General features: G+C 44.2%; 1 protein-coding gene across 3 annotated transcripts; it reads left to right on the top strand.

Annotated features, from left to right (window-relative positions):
- The first annotated feature begins 1,576 nt into the window (after positions 1–1,576).
- LOC146668829 (zinc finger protein Aiolos-like) lies at positions 1,577–15,174 on the top strand. Of its 3 annotated transcripts, none has more exons than XM_085410864.1 (8): positions 1,577–2,193; positions 2,992–3,059; positions 3,365–3,463; positions 7,043–7,462; positions 9,117–9,284; positions 9,660–9,776; positions 10,576–10,689; positions 11,760–15,174. In XM_085410864.1, exons 2-8 carry the CDS (start codon positions 3,008–3,010, stop codon positions 12,392–12,394), a joined length of 1,605 nt encoding a protein of 534 aa, XP_085266990.1. In that variant the 5' UTR covers positions 1,577–2,193; positions 2,992–3,007; the 3' UTR covers positions 12,395–15,174. The 3 variants fall into 3 exon arrangements, with proteins under 3 accessions (XP_085266990.1, XP_085266989.1, XP_085266991.1); XM_085410863.1 differs by having other exon boundaries at positions 1,578–2,193; positions 2,914–3,059; XM_085410865.1 differs by having other exon boundaries at positions 1,877–2,193; positions 2,914–3,059; positions 10,579–10,689.
- Positions 15,175–15,493: the final 319 nt, after the last annotated feature.

Raw genomic sequence — 15,493 nt, 5'->3', positions numbered from 1 at the left:
TGACCGCCTAAAAGCGGCGGCCAACAAAAGATTGTATAACACTCTAACATTTGCAGCCAGGAAAAATATCCTCTTACAATGGATCAACAATAGGACTCCCACTGTCTGTGGCTGGCGCAAAATAGTTTTTGAACTGATTCCTCTGGAATACCTCACACACGTTATACACCACAGTGTGGGTCAGTTCTATGGGATGTGGCACCCCTTTTTGGACTATATTGGACCGGACCTTTCCGCTATCTTATTCAAAGGACTACTACACACGTGATCACCACCCGGGCGCTGTAAGACTGACTCACCACCTCTTGTATGTTATATTTTGTATCTTGTATTATGCCTTATTTAAGAGCTGTTGTGTACGTTTTGTGTTTGTACTGTTTTGTTGTTCTGTGTCTACTGTCGAGACACTGTCGTGTTAAAGGAAAATCTGCAATAAAAACAATGATGAAAAAAAAATAAATAAATAAATAAGAAGTATATAAATAAAGTGAGGAGCATACATCAGCAATTTTAGAAGCAGTGAAAGACAAACATTTTCATCAGTAACCCTCTTTCTGCCTCAGTTTTCAGACTACGTTCGGATCTTTAAAGGCACTACATGCTGGTACGTCCTCCCGTCACTGAAAACCAGCTTTGCTCATATGGTCGCTCCAACCTCCTTCATTACTGCGTGTTACTAATTAGGCGTCTGTGGAGTTAGATAGTGGATAATCTTTTGTAACAGACCCGCCTTAGGGTTGAACATAAAACATTCAAATGTCACAAGACTTAAAAGTTTTGATTATATTAAATAGTTTTTGGCAGTTTTTAAAGTGTTTCAGCTGAATTATTTGTTCCCCCCTTAAAATTTCACCTCACACTTGAAATTTTGTAAATTTTAAAGGTGAAACCAAAAACTAAATCTGATACAAATATCTGAGGGTCACTTCATGCTCCTGTACCACAAGACCTTTGTTACCTGTGGTAACTCCACAGGTTGTGGTCAAAGCTGGATCCGGTGAAAATGTTGACGTAACACTGAAAATACGTCAGTATCCCCCCCGCCTCTCTTACACATAAACACACACACACGCGCTTTTGTCCCCCATGTTTTTGTCTCCGTTTGCGTCACTCGTCCCCTTTAAAGAAAAACCTAAGTATGACTCGAACGGCGGTTTTAGAGAACTGCTGCTCATTCAAGCAACAAGTGCATTCAAACTAAACATGCACCTGGAGATCTGCTGCGCATGTGTTCAGGGATTTTTTAACTTGTTTTTATCAGCAGGAGAGAGCATGAGCTTTTATTTGCCTTTATTTACACGCGTTAGAGTCGCTTGTTTTTCCCGTGAGGGGGATGGTAGATGATTTAGCAACTATAGGCATAAAAATCACACAAATATAACTTCACTCACTGTAAACAAGTGAATGCTGTGCTCAGATCATATGCTGTATCATAAAATAGGTACTGATTTCAGTGATACTGCATATGCACTTTTAAGACTGCTTAAACTCTCCTATAATAACAAGCCCGACTGTTAAAGCTCATCTGTAGACAATATTGGGATACAAGTATTTAAAAGCTTTTTTCCTAATTCTCTTCCAACTCTGCGTCAGAGATGGGAATAAAGAGAGGGACACTCAGCAGCTGCAGCATACAGATGCAGAGCCATGATGTAAGATTTTCCACAGCCAGTGTCTGACTTCTGCAGGTACGGACCATAAAGGGCAGATATCAGCTGTTTATTCACCTGAAATGAGGGGAATTCTTAAAAGAAAGAAAAGTAAATGAAGTTTCAGCTTCAGACGAGTTGGACTTTGAAGTAGCTTTCACATCTGGCCACAAGATGGAGTTAGATCTCCTTAAAAGCCAAGTCTGGAGCCATGTGGACGCCCTGAAGTAACATCAAACCCCGAATCGGTTCTTTGTTTCGCTCATAAATGTTGTTGGCTGTGCGTGTTTAGGTTCAGAGAAGGAATGTTTGAAGATTTAAACATCATCAGACTTGTTCTGAGTCTCGCCGTCGGTGCTGCTCTGCTGGATTCACACGCTCTGGTCTTTGTTGCTCCACCTTGCTGAAAATGCGTTCCTGTTCCTTTAAGGAATTCACGGCTGTGACGTTGCTTATATTCCATATTCAGAGAAAGTCCAGCGGCGGAGTGTGGAATCTCCTCCTGTGAGTGCACTTCTCCTCTGTGGTGCTGAGCAAGAAGCAGGTAAGATCTTATTCTCATCATTACTCCTCAGACTTACTGTTAACTTCCAGCAAAAAACAAAACCAAAGACGTCTCCTGGAATTAACAGCAGCAATGTAGACATGTGCTTCTCAATTTCATTTTGACCATGTGAGAAAGTTTCCTATTGATGTATTTTAACGCAAGAGCTTCAGTTAATCATGAAAACCCTATCAACGGTGTGGTGTTTTATTATTTATTAGAGCTGATGCGAATAAATAGTTGAAACAATATAAAATATAATGAAATACTTTGTTAACTCGGTGGAAACTGACAGGGGGCTTCTTTAAAAAGTGCACGTCTGGATTTTTCTTAAATAATTTTGAAACTGTGCTGGAGTGTCTGTGTGTGCTCTTTTACGCCTGCTCCTGTGTACAAACCCAGCAGGAAATACATGAGCAGTGAACATCATCTCTTTCTCATAAGGCTAAATGTAGAGACAGGGTCGAGCAATCAACCGTGGGCTTTTTTACCCACTCTTCTTTTTTTTTACACTGTCCAACCAACAGGAACAAAGAGATGCAAGTCTTGCTTCTATTTCTTCACAGGCCTTGTAGAAATAGTAAAGGGGAGGTTGGGGGGGCTCTTTTATTAGCATCGAGAGCATCTGAAAAAGTTAAAATTGTCTCACAAACGGTCAGATAAAATGTGACACAATGAATGTAAGAAACAAACCCGCCTTTTCTCTATCTTTATTGGCAGACCTGGTTTTAAAGCGCCAAAGGGGAGAATCTGGTTAGACTCTCATTAACCGAATACTGTAAATCCCCCCCCTCACAGAACGTTTTCCTTCATCATGAGCACAGAAAAGCATCCTGAATTCACATCCTCAGAGGCAGACGGGATGGGTGAGTATAGGCATTCCTTGTCTTTAATGTGAAACTTTCGATGATGAGGATGCACGCATTCCTCCACAGCGGCCACCATCCTGGCTGAAGTCGTGCCTAAAAACTCCACCACGTACGTGGAGGGATTTGTGCACGCTGCAGCTGAAAGCAGGTCATAGTGTCGGGGTCATGAGCAAGACTTCCTGCATATTTACTGTTAATCTGGAGTTTTAATGTTCATTTGTTGCTACGGAAAACACTTTTTTAATTAAGAAGAAAAGCGTCGCTCAGTTTTAACACATCCACTCAACATGTTACTTTCTCAGATGTTGCAGATGTGAAGTCGCAGGAGGAGGAAGAAGAGAAGGAGGACAGCTCATTTAGTGAAAATGGAATTCAGTCCGCTGAAGGTGTCGCAGATCCACGTATGTGTACCCACACACACACTCACACTCTCAAACACACACAAATATATATATATATATATATGTATATATGTGTGTGTGTGTGGCATTGGTGCTACAGCTGTTCTTTACACGTCTTTTGTTGGGTTTTTTTGCCTGTTTCAGGAAAAAAATTGAGGAATGGTGCTACAATACTTTCATACAATGAAATAGATTATACTGGTTGAGGACAGGAAATACAGGAAACCATTTAGAGTGGCAGAAAAAGTAGAGGAGGGGGATTAAAATGTGAAAGGTCACCTGTAACCAGAGCATTTGGCCAAATCGAGCCAAATCCGGCCCTTTGCAAATCTTAATCAGGCCGTATCTTATTTTATGTTCCTGATCATTTTTTATCCACCTATTTGTAGCTGTGGCCATGCACCTCCACTGCACCTGCGAGCTAACAGGCTAGCTATCGCCGAAAGCAACAAACGGCATAATTTGCAGCTTAATTTTGTCGTTTGAATCAGCAAACCAGCAGGCATTTGGAGTGAAAGACAGGGAACTGCTGCTTCGCTGAGCTCACAAGAGGAGCGCAGCTGCAAGCGCAAAATGTTTTATCAAACCCGCTCGTAAAATGATGGAAACGTGAAGACGAGTTTCATTTTTATGCGCAGCCAGTTTCGTGGCAGGTGACTGGAATGTGTGTAACAGGTGAAACAGCAAAGATCTTTAACTGTGTTTTAAATGAAACTTCCCACGCGACCTTTCAGTTGTGACGCTCGTCTCTGCAAAAACTTGCACAAAAAAAGCAGATTTGTTATTTTGCTTTTACATCAGAGGTTTCTGGGTTTAATTAGCTAGTGTTCGTGCCGGTAGCTGTCAAATTTATGCATAAATGCTTATCTGAATACTATAAAGCCAAATAAATATTGTTGTGTACTAGCTGAGGGCTTTCTGTGGACCAAATCATTGTGAGAAGAGCTCGGCAACAAGCTGTGTCTGGTATTTGCATGTCTCTCATTTTCCAGGGTTTGACATGAACTACATCAAGGTTGCACGTGACGAAGAGGTGCTTGATTGATTTGATAGGTCATCTAGCTGATTAAAGTTTCATTGACCGCGTGCCAATATAGAAAGTAAGAGAGCGGGGCCTGCAAATATGCATTCATACTGTATCTGATCAGTGGATGGTGGTTTATGTTCGGAAACGTTGTTTTTCACCAGTTAGTGAGGTGACATTTCTTGACACCAATGGTATATGGGTGCATGATGCCTCAGTGGTTAGCACCATCACCTCACAAGAACAGTGGGTTCAGACTTGTGAGGCTGTAGCTATGTGGAGTTTGCGTGTTCTCCCAGAGCTCCGGTCAATAAATGAGTGTTGATGAGTGTCCGAAGTCTTTCTGTTCCTATTGGGCAGCAGTTAATATGACACCAACCAGAGAAGTAATTGGATGAAATGGAAACATCCATCCTGGATTCTTCCTAAAATGCAGTCAGAATGCAGAAAAGGAGAGAAAGAGATGATGAAACCTTCGAGCAAAAGCTCAATCTGCCTGTGGTGTGGATGGTTCAGACAGCCCAGTATGACAGGAGCCCTCCAGAGACCCTTCCTGTTATAGCTGACCCAAAGCTTGGCCTGGCTCATCAGACCTGTTCTTACGAGACTACTGGGTCTGTTTTTATTGGGCAGGTTTAGACCCCAAACAAAGCAGTGATGCAAGAAGTAAAAACAGATTCAGCAGAACGCCTGTGAAAGAGAGGCATCGAGCCTTTGCTTTGTCTATTTAGCTGTAACATCAAAACAACATTCACTGCAAAGTCGGTTATATAGACCAACACCTCAGTGTGTTAGACATGGTAGGACTTATTAGTCTGCGATAATGTCTACAACATATATGATGAAACTGCACAGAAACGTCCCTGGGTCCGAGTCCTGTTCCTGCTGCATCACAGTGTTACAGGAAAACTTGAGGGCTGCACCAAAAACCAAAGGTTTGCACTCTGAGTCTGGAAGTAGATGAAGTCATTTCACAGAAGCCTAAATCTGTCCTCATCTCCAGCATTTGGTGTCATTAAACTCAGTCTGAGACGTCTAAAATCAGACCTTTTTAACTCCTTGTACATGGTGAACATTGGTCACAGGAACACTGATGAGAACCAGCAGGGACTCTGTCTCCATTTTCTCAGCCAGTGTCGTGTCCACACTCTGCAGTCTCTTCTCTCTTTCTTTTTTCTGGTCACAGCAGAGTGACCAGAAAAGCTCCTTCTGTTTCTGCATCATTACTCAAACCTTGTTCTTCTTGTAAATTTCTACTAGGAGCCCGATGACAGATAATACAGAATTAAATTTAGTTTTAATCTTTCATGTAGAGACCCTTTGATTAAAACTGACTGAACACACACTGTATGTAGGTATGAGAGGCTGTCTCCAGCGTGTGGTAGACATGGTCTGGTTTTAGTTCTCACTGCACGTTCGTGCTTCTGTGATAAAAGCTGCATTTTAAAAGCTCTCTTCTTGTCATCAAGCGGGCAGAAACTGTGACAACTCTGTTTCACACGATATTTTTAATGTTGAATTGTTTTGACTTTGTCATTCAGCCCTAACTCTCTAATTTCTCACTTAAAAAAAAAAAGAACATGGTGTTACAGACAGCTCTCCTCTTTATTTCTGACTGCCACCCATCTATCTACCCCACTGGGTGCACTTCCTAAAGCCCTGCTCTGCGTCTAATGCACAGCCTGCGGTTCACTGCTTTGAGACACTGGACTCTATATCGGGCCTCTCGGAGCTCTGTGTGTGCAAAGTTTCCATAGCACCTCTGAGCGCTTTCCACAATACAAGGCGCTGCTCTTCAGCTCATCATCAGTCACCGCCAAGACCACAGTGTGGTTTTTGGATGGAACTGAATAAGCTGGGGGGCTGGTTAACGCTTGCAAGAGGCTAGGTGAGAGGTCCTGTACATTGGGCCTTAGGACTCTGCGTGTAGGCAGATGTGGTGTTAATAAATGAAATTGCTAAATCCTGCATGGAGAAGTAGTTTGAGCTGAGCGTGTGGTTGAGAAACCAGAAGAAAAAAAACCAAAAGCGGGAAAATCTTGCTTGTATAGGTGATGTAATTGGTGCTCGGCTGGCTGAGGGGACACCGAGAGGACTTTAGGTGCACTTTAACACCTTTTAACCCTTAAATTTGGATGCTTTTAAGCCTTTGTGACCAACGTGATGAACAGTCAGTCTGAAATGACTCTTCAAAGGCAGATGAGGAATTAGTGTTGTCTGTCTGAGGCGCCGGCTCACTCACTCTCTCTCTCTCCTGCCCTGGTTCTAGCCGCTGTGTAGAGGAAATGCCTTTGCCTTATCTCAAGCACACATCTTCTGAATCTCTCTGTGACACTATGCATCGGCCCAAATTAGGCTACCCACACTTTGGAGATGTGCTAGTACTAATATCTTGCTATCGACCTTAAATACAAATGTGGAAGTAAAGACGTGACTGTGTTCCACATTCTGCTCACAGCTTATCTAGCTCCTTTGTTGGAAAATGCTCTACACATTCCTGTGAAATGTCTCTCCAAATGCATATTTTGGTTGTCCCCTCCTTCCACTTTGCTCAGGTGTGATAAAGTCCGAGGCTGAGGAGATGGAAGATAACGAGCAGCTTCTCAAGGCTGAAAAAGACCAAGAGATTGTGCCTAAAGAGGAAGCAGAGGGAGGCAGTGAGGACGGGATGGAGGAAGGTTTTGATGGGGAGAGGACAGAGGAAGAGAATGATGAGGAGAGGGACATGGAAGGGGATGAAGAGGGAGATGGCCTGAGTGAGCCGCAGGACCTGTCGCTGGTGGACTACTCGCGTTACGACAGCGCGGCCCTCCCCGACGCCAGCGCAGCGGCGTCTGCCGCCAACGCGGAAGGCGCTTACGCACCTGGAGCCGGGCCGCCTCGCATCCAACCGACAGGCAAGCTCAGCTGTGACATCTGCGGCTTGTCCTGCATCAGCATTAACGTACTGCTGGTGCACAAGCGCAGCCACACGGGTAAGCAGAGGGACGCTGACCTCAAAGATCGCAGTTGTGCAATCGCCGCGCTGTTGATGGCCCTGAGGTCTCCTTTTATTGACTCTGTCAAAGCGATTAGGAACACACAATCGTGTGCTAACTGACAGATTGTGAAATAGCCTCTATTGTTGTTCATATATTCCACGCATGCACTAACTGTGTGATCTGATCGCAGCAGCAGATAGGTCAGCACATCAGACTGCAGCTGCAGTTATCGTTCTGCCCTAAAATCCTGAAATGAATGACAGATTTTCTGAAGTGATGACCTAACCAGCGTGCTCAGAGCCGAGTTATAGTATGGAAAATAATACTCATCCCACTCATGGGATTACTCTGTCAGCTTATCCATAGAACTGATATATCGAGTTATCGGCGGTGCACAAAAAATATCAAAAACGTGAAAGAAGGTCAGAAATTCTCATGTTGCTACATTTTAAATGTCTTCAAAATGAGTCACGAAGATTATTTTTGTCCCGTCTTCCATCAGTCTGACTAACAAAGCAGAGTTTAGCTTTAAGTCATCACAGACAATTATTATAATCCTGTGCTGTGAGATTATGTGATTTTAGGCTTCTGAAACTATCAAATCTTAGTCAGAAGAATATTCTAGCAAAAAAAAATAGTGTTGGGGTTACGGTTATGATGGAGTAGATAGGGTACTTAAACATGAAAGCAAGCTATACTTATTCATATGGCACTTTTTACCCACAGATAAAAGAAGATAGATTAAGAACACACACAACTGCCCCAATAAAACAGAGTCTAGAGCAGTACATGGATTCAAAGGCGCAAATGTCCTTAGCTGGGGCAAGCACGTTACTTAAATGCTCAAGTGACTTTAGCTGACTTTTAAAAGAGATGACAGAATCGGAAAACCTCAGAGGTGAAGCAGAGCGTTCCACAGGTCGCCTGCTGTGGCCTCGAAAAGCTCGATCACCTCGTGTCCTTGGGCGGGGGCGTGGAACAAACTGTAATTTCAAGTTGTTGTTAGATCTCAGTGGGCGAGCTGAGGAGAGAAATTGAGGAAAATCCGCTAGACGCGAGGAAATCTGATGGTTAAGAAGTGAAGACGCTGAGGCGACCATACTCCCTGTAACAACCATGATCCACCGTCTGATGCAGTACTCGCTTACTTGAAAGGCTCGTGTGTCTCTGTGACATTTAATCGCGACTTTTGTTGTAAAACATACAAACATTAGAGCTGCATTTCACTGAGTAGAGCCGAGCAGTGCTAGTCTTCGTTTGGCACCCGTGAGGCTTTGTTTCTGACATGGGAAGTCATGCACAATCTGCTTGGCAATTGTGCGGTCTGAGTTGTCCGTGAGAACAGTCTTTTCTAGGTTTGGACGTTACTTTCTTCCCCTTTTAAAGATGGTGAATGATTCTGTGTTTTTTTGCAATTCATCGTAGGAACAAGAAAACAACTAAAGTCAAAAAAAATGGAAGCCAACAAATATCTGAGCTATTGCAAAATTTCCACCCAACAAGAACATAAGAATACCACAGTGGGGTTTTTTATTTTGCTTACAGGAGCCTCGCGGCAGGTGGTCGAAATCAGAATAAGTTGTGTGATTAAAGAAGCCGGTGTCGTGTGAGAATGTGCAGGATTGTTTCAAACGCTGTGTTTTTTCAGGCGAGAGGCCATTCCACTGCACTCAGTGTGGGGCCTCCTTCACCCAGAAGGGAAACCTGCTTCGCCACATCAAACTGCACTCCGGGGAGAAGCCTTTCAAATGCCCGATGTGCAGCTACGCCTGCCGGCGACGTGACGCTCTGAGCGGGCACCTGCGCACCCACTCTGGTACCAGGCAGCCACACACACACACACACACACACGCACTCACACTGATAAGCTCTGATACTGTATGCACCTGCGTACAGTACCATGCTGGTTGGTTTCTCACTCCTTTTGAATCTGAGGTCTGCTGAGGCTACATGGCTTTTCCAGTAACACCTTGCCATGCATTCTCATATGGTTACACACATCACATATGATTAGCTTACTCATTCACCTCTGGAAACTTACTCATTCACTTTCAGTTCACGTGTTTCTCCTGCACGGCCTCCAATATGCACACCATCATCAGTTTTGTACGAAACCGCGTACTTAACGAAGTAATGCTTGCTTCATGCCGTTGATGTGTTTGAGTGTTTAACTGAAACCTCTGCCTCGCAGTAGAGAAGCCCTTCAAGTGCAACCATTGCAGTCGCAGCTACAAGCAGCGCAGCTCGCTGGAGGAGCACCGAGAGAGGTGCCATGTGTACATTCAGAGCAAAGGTCCCGCCGAGAGAGGTGAGCAGCGGTGCGCACACACTGTCTCACCACCACGCTTGTAAGAAGACTCCAACATGTCTCCGAGGGACACTCGGTTCACACATGCACATATAGGTGTTAAAGTTATGAAGAACGCATGCATTTCTGCAGCTCGTGCAGAAATGCACACGCTCGTGCAGGTGCACACTTAACAGATCCTGTTTTTATAGCCCCATTAAAAATAACAAGCTTATGGCTACTACCCCGCACTTACAGCTAAACGGGTTATGGCTGCTGTGGCTTCTCATCTCTCTACCATCAAAGGGGAAGCTAAATAATGTAGGGCAAATGCTTCAGCCCAGCCACCCGACACAAGCAGGAACACAAACGCACACCACCTTACCTCCCCCTTCCCTCCAAATAAAAAAACAGAAAAGCCTTTATGTACTCAGAGGACAACAGCATGGTTGCAACACACAGACAATGCTCTGTTTCTGTGGTCACCAAATGTCGTAAGTTTATGCCTGATAGTGCCGTAGTGGTGAGGAAGTACATCCTCATCCTGTGGTCTCCTCTCCTGTGCTGGTGAAGTAAAAAAGAAACCAGGAAGTGAGGTCAAAGGAACGTCTGCTCTCAAATTAATATCTCGTTCCTCCCGGTGTAACTGCGCTTCTGCGCAGCTGCTGTGTTTTTTGAGTTTCTTCCTTTTTTTTAAAAAAACTCTGTGACTTCAAAGGCTGATGGACAGCTGTGCACTCATGACACTGCCTGATCAAAAAGAGAGTCTTCATTTCCTTATCTCTCTCTCTTTCTCTCTCTGTGCTCTTCTGCTGCCAAGCAGAGGACAGTCACACATCCAGGACTCAGATGGGTACTGAGCGTGCGCTGCTGCTCGACAGGCTCGCCAGCAACGTAGCCAAGCGGAAGAGTTCAATGCCACAGAAGTTTACAGGTAAGGGTATAAACACCTCAGGCCGATGAAAGCGCTCAGATTTCTCTTTAAAAATGTGCTTTTATATCTTTAAGGAATATTTAGTGGCTCCAGCTTTTATACGTATCGTTTGTCATTTTGCCTTTTGCTGCGCTTTTATGCTGCACAATGCAGAATTTGAAGTTGTCTGTCTGAGCTACTTGTTTGTCTGTCTGTCTATGCTGGCCTTCATCTGTCGCCAAAGGGGGTTTCAGGGCAGACCACCTGCCTCATACCTGCACACACCACAGAGTGGTCCCCACTGCTCCAAATTCTCTGCAGGAATTGTGTCATCGGTGGGTATTGGTAATTATTGCACGGTTAATAAAATAGTGTCATGCACATGAAACCTCTGAGTTCCATTACTAACCGCTTGTGTTTTGATTCGATCTGAGATAATTTGAGCTGGTAATTATCAGAAGTATCAGTTTCGGTAAATGGCTGACTTGCCACAGTGATTTCCCAAACTTTATGGGCGTATATATACACACACATGCACAATGATTTTCAATAGCTTGCTCTCACCTTTCTGGTTAAGACTAACACTGAGTTGTAGTTTCGCAATCGAGCTTCGAGCTGCTCGCAAAAAGCATGAGTGTTTTGGCAATTAAAAAAAAAAACCCTCCTACATCTCCATCAGGTTTACAAATGAAGTGAGATCTTTCAATATGACAACCACAGGAGGAAAAAGAGAAGTAACCACAGAGAGCAAACAAGGCGCGAGGCGAGAAACGTGAGCAGGTGTCTCTCTGTCATTACACCAGCTGCACTACAGAGGCCTTCATCTGCGTCGTATGCTTCCTCCCTGTCCCTAACTGCTGCCTCGGGATGCTGCCAGGCTTTAAAGCTGCTTTAGTCCCGTCGACCTGGCGCTTTCCAGGTTTTTGCTTTTTCCCGCCCTCGGACTGCACGGCGGAGTGAGAAACCCAGCAAGGGTCTAAATCTTTTCCATCTGTTTTAACTGCTTCTTGCTTCCTGTGTTGTTTCTCTGCCCGTGCTGCTGGATGAGGTTTGCAAAGTCTCCTCGTGCTGAGCTCTTTCTTGTCGTCTAGGCGACAACGGCGTGTGCCTGGACCTGAGCTTTAACAGGGATCTGGTCCACCGAACTGATGTCAAGGATCCTCCGTCGGACTCCCCGGGGCCAGACGCCCATCACCAGCAACAACCGATCCACCCAGGCCCCAATGGTGACCAACCGCCTTCCCACAGGCCCTACCCCATCTCGTTAGCCCGTGGCGACATCACTCCCATGGGCCTCACCAATGGCCACAAGATGGCCATGCCGCTCCTGGGAATCCCTCACGCCTCCCAGCCTCCCCTTGGCATGGACTCTTACCACAATGACAACACCCAGATATCCCAGCCTGTCATGTACAGCTTAGGCCACCTGCTTGGGGGGCTGAATTCCCAGAACGGCATGCCTCACCCACACGCCCAGCCCATCCCCCTGTCGCCTCTTGAGGCTTTGCGAGTGATGCGAGCTGACGGGGAGACCGTGCCCGGGGCCGTGTACCCCTGTGGCCACTGCAGGGTGATCTTCCTGGACTATGTCATGTTCACCATCCACATGGGGTGCCACGGCTTCCGCGATCCGCTCGAGTGTAACGTGTGTGGCCACCGCAGTCGGGACCGTTACGAGTTTTCTTCCCACATAGCCCGTGGCGAGCACCGCCTAGAGTTGAAGTAGACTGCAGGCACAACACCAGCACTGCATGAGAAAAACAGCAGATTAACTCATATAAGTAGTGTCAGAAATGAATTCATGAAGTAGCTATCACTTTCTGCCTGTGTGTGTGTGTGTGTGTGTGTGTGTGTGTGTGTGTGTGTGTGTGTGTGTGTGTGTGTGTGTGTGTGTGGGTGTGTGTGTTGGAGAGGGAGACGTTATACGAGTGTAACGGGTTTCAGGGTGTTTTTAGTCATACTGTAGTCATCTGAAAAGATGGCCTGTAAAATGTTAATGCAGGAGCACTTCTACCTCCTTTTTCATGCATATATTTGTACTTAATGGTCCCTGCTGTAGCCGCTGTGTATATCCTAATCCTCAGTTCCATATGTTAATTCAAATGTTCCAAAAATATGAGCACTTATTACATTTATTGTGTAAATGCTTTTGTTTTTTATCAGTGTAAAGATGTAAGTAATAAAAGACAGCTCTTCCTTCGTCACACACAAGCTGCACCACGCCGAAAGACTTTTAGCTTCTCTGACAAACACTTGGCAATTCAAGACTGCAGAAAAAAAAAATCCTATTATCTCGAAGGTCACATGTCTCTTTTTTTCTCAGCTGTGGTTTTCTGAGTGTAGTTCACGGCTTCAAAGGACACATCACTCTGCTTCTCACTCCAGATATTGTACTCATTTAGCGCTCCCCACAAGTTGCTTCACAGTTTTTCACAAGACTTTTAGTCACACAAAACACACAGTGTTCAATTACATTTCTCACTTCTGTTTGATTTATACAGCACTGGTTCCCTTCACACTGTGCAGAAAAGGCCGTACAGTGAGACAGAGGTTCCATCATTACATTTAACCCTTGAAAGTACAAAACTGCACTACATGTATGGAGGACAGAGGTAAAGGAGATCGAACAAGGTGGATAAAAATTCAGTATAAAGTCAAGCTAAAGGCCTCAAAATGCGTATGGCAGCAGATGAAATCTTCTAGGTTCCATTAAATCAGGAGGGAAAAAGAGACTGATCACTTTGTTCCATGCAGTACGTGTTGACAGATTCTGAAAATGATGAAATGTATGGCTGGCTGAAGCTGCCAAAGTTAAAATAAATACATATGTAAGTAAATGGCTCAATTAATGTGGTGAATGTGTTGAAAATAAATGTAGGCCTTTCTTATTTTGGGGACTGCACAACACAACCCAATATTTCTATTTTAATTTGCTTCTGAATGTTTTTTTTAATATAATTTCTAAAAGTATTTCTGTATATTTTCTTTCGCCTTCCTGTTTATGTCCTCATTTATTTCTATATTTTCTTTCACGATGGATGCCAGAGCTACACCAGAGTCTGCAGTTAGGAACAGCTAGAGAACTGACGGTCTGAGCTAATCCAGCTCCTTGTATTGTTTAGGATCATTTGGGAAGTAAACCCTTTGCTCATTTCACTAAATGTATTAAAGAGATTCTGGTGCATTGATGCAGAATCAGCCACGATCAAAACATAGCGTAAAGAAGCAAACATGACATCAGGACTTTTAAGCAAATGTAGATGTTCGCTTAAAAAAAAACACCTACAAATGCATCAAAGCCGCCCTTTTGCTCGTCTCCTCTAACTGAAGTTTTCACGCCGTTTGTAATTATTTTGTTAATTATCTTTGATTTTGGCAGTTTTGGCCCTCCATCCATGGATGGAGGGGAGATGGTGGTGTTTGTAACGGGATCATCGCAGGATTTAATCTGACTCCATCTTGAGAAAATACAAAAACGAGTCACATGTCTCTTCACATATATGTCGTCTATGTGGCGAATGTGTCATACGTGGTCTTCTGTGCGTGTAGCTTCTATGTGAAAGTGGTTTTGTTGGACAGAGGGTGAAGGGGATTTCAAGCAAAGTGAACAATAGTTTAATTTTACATTTTTTGGGCCAGAAAAGAATGAGAGAATATGCAAATTAAAAAAAAAATCCCACTTCCCACTTATATTTCACTTCACCCACAGCAAGGAGAGAAATCAATTACGTGTGCCAGTAAAGCTCCCTGATATGGGATCTCAAAGGTGCAACAAATGTATGTGAAATTTGTGGGAATTTCTTTGTGACAAACTTCAGGAGCCTCCTCTGACAGCTAAATCTGTCTTTCCTGTTTGTATTGGGGAAGTTTTGGTGAGCACACAAAATGAGTTCTGACTAGCTAACTTAATATATGAGTGCAGGAGGGGCTGTGTGTGTGTCTGTGTGCGCGCGCGCAAATGTGGATGCACTTCGCCCCCACATGTTACTGCAGGAACTCGGCTACGCCTTGCTGCCTTCAGATCAGCAGAGGGTGTTAGCTTCATCCAGCTGCCACCTCGCTATCTGTCCTCTCCATCAGCGCCAGTTCCCTTTTCTCTCTTTGGGTTTGAAGAGAAATGACACTTGTGAGACAAACTGTCATCACAGCTTTGTGTCCATATGTCAGTATAAAAAGCCCAGTCATCCATTTCAAAAGTACAACTGCGCTGGTTCTCTTTTTCCTATTATAAGACACTGAGTTAACAGCATATGTCTTCCGAGTTGTTTGATGGTGTTGAGTAAGATTGTGGCTGAAAGACATGTCAGATTATGGCAATCTAGGAAGATATGAATGTTTTCTGAAAAATCATGTCTGAGCTAAAATGAAACGTGGGAAAACGGGAATAGGGCTTATGTCGAGATAGCTTCTACCCGTGTGTGTGTGTGTGTGTGTGTGTGTGTGTGTGTGTGTGTGTGTGTGTGTGTGTGTGTGTGTGTGTGTGTGTGTGTGTGTGTGTGTGTGTGAGGTCCCCTTTTCACCTTAAAGACAGAATTACTCAACCAGACGAGATAGGAGTCATAAAGCATCCATGACGCAAGACCAGTCAAAATGAGATGTTTTTGGTGACATCTGCTGACTGAATTACAGGAGTTAGTGTAAGTGGAAAGACAGCCAGTAAAGTTTGAGTCATTAAACCTCAGGGCGCTTCAGATGGACAAACTGGATTCAAATTTAAATTTCACATGTTTAGTACTTTTCAGTTTTGCTCCCATAGATCGGGGGCGTCATGCGTCTCGTTTTAGCTCATGGACCACAAAACAGCCCAATTTGATCTCAACTGGGT

The sequence above is a fragment of the Rhamphochromis longiceps genome, linkage group LG6 (assembly GCF_057381845.1).
Source record: "Rhamphochromis longiceps isolate RC_006_pf linkage group LG6, R_longiceps_female_GT1.1, whole genome shotgun sequence".
Lineage (NCBI taxonomy): Eukaryota > Metazoa > Chordata > Actinopteri > Cichliformes > Cichlidae > Rhamphochromis > Rhamphochromis longiceps.
The sequence above is the reverse complement of the archived record's forward strand: the minus strand, read 5'-3'. Positions and strand labels throughout refer to the sequence as shown.